General features: G+C 49.0%; 1 protein-coding gene across 4 annotated transcripts in view; it reads left to right on the top strand.

Moving 5' to 3' along the window:
* The window catches only part of Fbxl7 (F-box and leucine rich repeat protein 7), a 351,598-nt gene extending 344,772 nt beyond the window's left edge, over positions 1 to 6,826 (top strand). For all 4 annotated transcript variants that reach the window (XM_070042075.1, XM_070042077.1, XM_070042076.1 and 1 more), the window contains 2 exons: positions 845 to 1,456; positions 6,010 to 6,826. In XM_070042075.1, coding sequence (XP_069898176.1) covers positions 845 to 1,456; positions 6,010 to 6,746 — 1,349 coding nt within the window. In that variant the 3' untranslated portion in view covers positions 6,747 to 6,826. The remainder of the gene's footprint in view (positions 1 to 844; positions 1,457 to 6,009) is intronic.
* The last annotated feature ends 338 nt before the right edge of the window (positions 6,827 to 7,164 follow it).

The raw sequence follows: 7,164 nt of genomic DNA on the forward strand, positions 1-7,164 counted from the left end.
ATTCTTGTATTTGACACTGATCTTTTTGGCACACATGGAATATTTCCCATGAGAGATTTCTTTCTTTTCTTTTCTAAAAAAGTTATTTATTATAAAGATGCTGTACAGAGGGGTTACAGTTAGATTTCTTCCTTTCTAAAGCTCAATTCATTCACCCACCTTCCTATAAAGTACAGACATATATCTTCTAAAAGCAGAGCTACAGCAGGGTGCCTGTGATTCATACCTCTAATCCTACTACTTACGGACCTGGGATCTGAAGGTCATGGTTTAAAGCCAGCCACGCAGGAAGATCTTGAAACTCTTATTTCCCATTAACTGCCTAAAAGCCAGAAGTGAAGCTGTGGCTCAAGTGGTAGAGTGCCAGCCTTGAGCAAAAAGCACAGGGACAAGCCTAGGTTCTGAGTTTAAAACCCAGGACCAGCACATGCACGCACGCGCGTACACACACACACACACACACACACACACACACACACACACACACAGAGCTACATGCTGAGAAATATATACTCGAGAACAAATACAAATTAAGATGGCTATATCCCTGGGCAACAATCTTTTGTTGTCCATTGTTGATTAAAACACCACTAGATGGTGCATGCTTAGGAGTCCCTGAACTCACTCATAACAGAGTTCATTATCAGTTTACGTGCTTATATTGAAAGAAACAAGTTTGCTCAACGACAGCCTACAAGCAGAGCAAGTATTGGTGGATGAGGCCACCTGCCTCATGTACATTCTGGGATTTGAAAATATTTTATGGAACCATACTACTCTGTCAAAGTCTGGGCCTCCCCCCGCCCCGCCCCCTCCTCACCCTCTGTTCTCCATCCTTTGGCAGACTCCGACCTGAGCATGCGCACACTGAGCACGCCCAGCCCGGCCTTGATATGTCCCCCAGCCCTGCCAGGATTCCAGAATGGAAGGGGCTCGTCCACCTCGTCCTCGTCCATCACGGGGGAGACGGTGGCCCTGGTGCACTCCCCGCCCCCGCCCCGCCTCACGCACCCGCTCATCCGCCTGGCCTCCAGGCCCCCGAAGGAGCAGGCCAGCGTGGACCGGCTGCCCGACCACTGCCTGGTGCACGTCTTCTCCTTCCTGCCCACCAACCAGCTGTGCCGCTGCGCGCGCGTGTGCCGCCGCTGGTACAACCTGGCGTGGGACCCGCGCCTCTGGAGGACTATCCGCCTGGCCGGGGACACGGTGCACGTGGACCGCGCGCTCAAGGTGCTGACCCGCAGGCTGTGCCAGGACACCCCCAACGTCTGCCTCATGCTGGAGACCGTGGTGGTCAGCGGCTGCCGGCGCCTCACCGACCGCGGCCTCTACACCATCGCCCAGTGCTGCCCCGAGCTGCGCTGCCTGGAGGTCTCCGGCTGTTACAACATCTCCAACGAGGCCGTCTTTCACGTCGTGTCCCTCTGCCCCAACCTGGAACACCTCGACGTGTCGGGTAAGTGAGGCCGATGGCTTTCCTGCGTGCACCGGGCCCCCCACACCCCACCCCTATGCTATGCATCCATCCACAGTGGGAGAGGCCTGGCCGCACCCGACCTTCTTGCTGGCTGCCGCAGATGGGCCCGTGGCGACCCTTGTGGCCCTGAAATCAAGCCCCTCCAGGCCAGAGGAGCCCTGGCCTCCCGTCCTGTGGTCTCCCATGCTGGCTTTCTGCTGGGAGTAGCGACAGACACATTGTCCCTGGCAATGTGTGACTTCGTGGTTTTCTTGTTCCCAGAATGCTCACAGTGACTGCAAAACAATGACAGAAAGCAAATATGGAACTTTACCTAAAGGGGAACCTGAGAGCTAAGTCAACTTGTTGAGCGCTAGCCTGGCCTCCACTTGTTCCTGGTTGGCTATGTCTGAGCTGTAGCCAGGACTCTGCATGCGTTCTCTGCTGTTAGCTTGACGGTGCTGCAGGGAGAATAAAAGACTTAGCTATGGCCAGGTGCCAGTGGCTCACGCCTGTAATCCTAGTGACTAAGGAGCTTAAATCTGAGGATCGTGGTTTGCCGTCAGCCAGGTCAGGAAAGTTGATTAGACTCTTATCTCCAAGTAAGCACCAAAAATAGATGGAGCTGTGTCTAGAATAGTAGAGTACTAGCACTGAGCAAGAAAGGTCAGGGACAGTCCCCAGGTCATGAGTTCAAGGTCCAGGACTGGCACGCACACACACATACACACACATAACCATAGGCTATGCTCAGGATGACTTTGTCACTCCCTCGATGTTGAAGTAACCACTCTAAGGGAGTAGTGCCTTCTACTTTACCCCCACTCTTCTCACTTCGGATAATTTCAGACTTTCAGACCTTTTCTTAAGCTGTATTCTCTATCATATAGTGAAAGAGCCAAGTCCATTGAATCAAATCTTAGGTCATTAAAAAAAGAAAAACGAAAGAAAAGGAAGGAAGGAAGGAAATCCCCACCATGACTTTTTTGCTTGAAAATCTCTCAGGCAGGAAGAATTAAAGCTGAGAGTAAACTTTGGCACCAGACAAGGGGTTCAGCCTGACTAACAGCCTTTCTTTATCTCATCCACTGCCCAGTCAAGAGACGAACATTTGAGAGACTGAGATGTGTAAGAGGCATCAGGGAATAACGGAAGTCCACAGCGCTAGGCTCAGCCTCAAGGGTTACTGGGGAGGAAACAGAAGTAAAAACCACTGTACGAGGCAAATAATCAGAAATCGGGATTTACAAGTATGTGAGGTACATGATGCCCTCCAACAAAATCTGAGGTAAATCCGGCCCGCAGCTCGCTTTCTCTTTCAAAAACGGACATCTGAAATTGTTTCAGTTGACAGTCCATTACTTTTTGCAGATCTTCCCTTGCTGGAAGGCAGCCGGTTGCTCCTCTGCTTCAGCTGGCTTCAGGACAAAACCATAGTAACTGTGTGTTTGGTTAGTCGTGAGCAGCTATTGGCATAAAGCAACAGGAAATGAGGAGGGTTTCTTACTCCCCCGCCCCCAAGGAATTCTGGAAAGAGAAAGCATTGTGGTGTGGGAGAAACTTGTTTCTACACTTTGTGATTTGGGATAGTTCTCGAAGCTTTTTCTGAATGTTAACCCTACTTAAAAATGTTTTAGAACACAATTTACTTTCACAATCAAATCTACTGAACATTTTACAAAATCCACATTTATTTTTCTCAGGTTAGAAAAAATATTTTAAGTTTCCAGAGCCCGCCCCTTCTTTGTTAAAGGGGCGTCCTCTGCATTCTTCACACAGACTGTGAGTAATTGTGGTCTCTCTTTGGGATCCTTTTTAAATTCCAAAATGATGAAACCACATGGGCTGTTTGGAAATGGAAACTCTAGCCACATGGTTCTCTCAGCTGTTGGCATTGGTGCACTGTCATTATTAACCTGCTCAGAAGTCAGTAGCTGGTCCTCTCTGATTGGTCTATTTTGCTTCCCAAAGTAGAGATTTGCCCAGTAATAAGAGGAAACGGTGCATGAAATTTAAAATTAATGGAGGGATCTCCTTTGTATCATCTCTGCTCTTCATTTCCTACCGAATAATATTTATCCACCCTACCCTGATATTAATGCAGTCCCCTCCATGCTCTGATCCCAGCTGACCTTTCCAGGTTTACTTTCCATTAAATCCTTTCAGACACTTCTAGTCCCCCTCTTGCTTTCTTGTCTCTCCTGTCTCCCTTGTTTTCATGACCAAGACTCTAAATGTATCCAAACCATTTCTCTTTCAGCAATTCCTTTAGATCATCACTTCCAACACCTTGTTCCTCAGTGGCTAGATGCAAATCCTTTTCTAAAGCACAAATTCTATGGCTCACTGTGGTCATTTAGTACCTACACATACACACACTCTTTTATGATTTTTAAAATTTTTATTATAAAGATGATGTGCAGGAGTTACTGTTTCATAAGTCAAGTAATGCATACATTTCTTTTTGGACAATGTCACCCCTTCCTTCATTCTCTTTCAGTTTTTTTTCCCCTACCATCTCCATCCACAAGTTATATAGTTCATTCCCAATATACTTTCTACTGAGCACCAGTGCTACATAGAAGTCTTGACTCAGCAGTTGAGAGACAGACTATTTCTGAATGTTCAAGTGACATAGTCTCAGTGAGCCTAAGATACCTCATCTTTTAAAAATGAAGTTAAAATGGAATGATTCCTCAGCTTCTCTCCATATCTATAATAGATGAATGTGTGAACTACCCATAAATATTACCTACATGATCCATGAAGCAATTTATTTTCTTTTTAGTCTAAACTCAACAAATCTAGAAGAATTGTGGTCAACCCAGTTACTGATATAAGATATTACAATCTTATCAAAACAGCTTACCACAACTAGACTAATCTTTCATTAAATTTGGGACTCATTTTTATAAGATGGGGTATATATTTTCCTAGACTAAATATCACATCCATTCCTGGAGTCCCACAGATTTGCTAGATATTCTTAAATAAAAATGAAATTGGAAACAAAATTACAGGGATAAAAGTTTCATGTGATCTGAGTAAACAAAATGTCTTTGTAGATATTATAGATAGACAAATAAATTCAGTGTATGCAGGATTACAGCTACCCCATAGAAAGAAACTCAAATGAAATGGAGATTTCAAAGCTAAACTTTGGGAGAACAATTAGATCTCACAAAAGCACAGAGCCCTCTGAACAGCATGTTCGGCCTCCAGTGGGTCACAGCTGTTTTCTGGTGTTGGACTGCACACTTCACTCCTTCTTAAAATTCTTGCCTTGGTAGCACGTGACCTTTGAACCTTGCTATTCTCAGGACCAGTGTTTTATCAGACTTTTCTGGGAAGCTTGCCAGGACGTGAGAGCAAAGTCCCCAATAACACTGTTGCATAGGTATTGAGAAGCCTGGATATTACAGCAAAGAGCCAAGGTGCAGAGGTGTCTGAAGTGAGTTATCTGACTGCAGAACTGCCACAGGGATTTGAGAAGTACAGAGAGAAAATTATATATAGTGAACCCCGGGTCCTTGTTGCCACGCCAGGGTCATGTGAAGCTTTGTCATCTTTCTTTACTGCTTTGGAAGGGAGCGAGCAGCCCAATGTAGGCATTTAGTGAACGGCTGAGCTTTCCAGGCTCCAAACCAGGTATTTATACACGATTTCTCACTTCTTCGCAGTTGCTTTGTGGGGAATGGGATCATCCCCTTTTTAAATTTTCTTGAGGTTTCTTTTTAGATGTTGTAATGTTTTCAATGGATATGAATAGATGGACCCATGAAGAGTGGGAAACAAAGTAGATGGAATATTTAGCCCAGATACTGTAGCTTGCCAATGCCAATTTTTCACATTACTAATAGGTTTGCTTCCATATTTACAGTTTCTTTTATTAGCTTGATAACCCTTTCTCCTGTAACTGGTTTCTTGCCTTTGGGCCTATTGAGTGTTCTCTTGGTCCCTAATGCTCAAACAAATGTCTCTCTTTGGTATATATGTTTGCATGCATAAGATATGCCCATATAATATATATGTATATATATATTTGTTTACATGTATAGTTCAATAGTTCAGTATATTATATATAAAAGAAATTTTAGATATGTATTTATACTGTATATTGTCTATATGTACAGGTAAAATTGCAATTGAGGAATAAGTGTGTACACTTCACGGTTGATGTGAAATATTTTAAGAGGAAAGAAATAGGGTTATTTGCTCCCTGTCAAGCAACTAGTAAAGGATCTGGGGCATGTCCTTGGTCAGTCCTGACCCAGCAGAAGGAGGCTTGTCTCTCCGACTGTCGGATCAGCACAGGCCATCAGGTGACTGTGGGGGCGCTGTCGTTCCTGTGTCTCCCCATGGAGGGGAGGGGTCGGCGCCCCCCTTCCTCCCTCCCCCCCCAGGAGCGGCCTCGGAGGCCAGGCTGAGGAGTCGGGGATCCATCCATCCATGCATTCCGTCGAGGGGGGCCGTCCTTCCGGGGACGCTCCCCCTTCTCCTTCTCACGGGTCGCTCTGAGCCTTGTGCGTTTCTGTCTGTCTGTCTGTGCGCAGGGTGCTCCAAGGTGACCTGCATCAGCCTGACCCGGGAGGCCTCCATTAAACTGTCCCCGCTGCACGGCAAACAGATCTCCATCCGCTACCTGGACATGACGGACTGCTTCGTGCTGGAGGACGAGGGGCTGCACACGATCGCGGCGCACTGCACGCAGCTCACGCACCTGTACCTGCGGCGCTGCGTGCGCCTCACCGACGAGGGCCTGCGCTACCTGATGCTCTACTGCGCCGCCATCAAGGAGCTGAGCGTCAGCGACTGCCGCTGCGTCAGCGACTTCGGCCTGCGCGAGATCGCCAAGCTGGAGTCGCGCCTGCGCTACCTCAGCATCGCCCACTGCAGCCGCGTCACCGACGTGGGCATCCGCTACGTGGCCAAGTACTGCGGCAAGCTGCGCTACCTCAACGCCCGCGGCTGCGAGGGCCTCACGGACCACGGCGTCGAGGACCTGGCCAAGCACTGCCCCAAGCTCAAGTCGCTGGACCTGGGCAAGTGTCCCCTGGTGTCGGACACGGGCCTGGAGTGCCTGGCCCTCAACTGCTTCAATCTCAAGCGCCTGAGCCTCAAGTCCTGCGAGAGCATCACGGGCCAGGGGCTGCAGATCGTGGCCGCCAACTGCTTCGACCTGCAGATGCTCAACGTGCAGGACTGCGACGTGTCCGTGGAGGCGCTGCGCTTCGTGAAGCGCCACTGCCGGCGCTGCGCCATCGAGCACACCAACCCCGCCTTCTTCTGAAGGGAGGGACGGACGCACGCACGCACGTACGCAGGCACGCACGCTCCGGGCCCCGCCCGCCGCGGACCCCGGCCACGCAGAGCTCGTCGCGCCCTTCTTCCTGTTCTTGTTCGGTTGCGTGGTTTGTTGGTTTGTTTTTCAAAGCAGCGTATGTAAGCACCGATAGCCACTCCTCACAGCAGCTCTGTGGAAGGCTCTTGCTGGGAATCTGGCTGGCACCTGCTCTCTCCTCTCCCCTCCCCCCTCTCCCCCCTTCTCTCTCCTCTCCCCTCCCCCCTCTCCCTCCTTCTCTCTCCTCTCCCCTCCCCCTCTCCCTCCTTCTCTCTCCTCTCCCCTCCCCCCTCTCCCTCCTTCTCTCTCCTCTCCCCTCCCCCCTCTCCCTCCTTCTCTCCTCTCCCCTCCCCCCTCTCCCTCCTTC

Source organism: Dipodomys merriami, unplaced genomic scaffold (genome assembly GCF_024711535.1).
Source record: "Dipodomys merriami isolate MVZ:Mamm:240054 unplaced genomic scaffold, mDipMer1.0.p SCAF_32, whole genome shotgun sequence".
NCBI lineage: Eukaryota > Metazoa > Chordata > Mammalia > Rodentia > Heteromyidae > Dipodomys > Dipodomys merriami.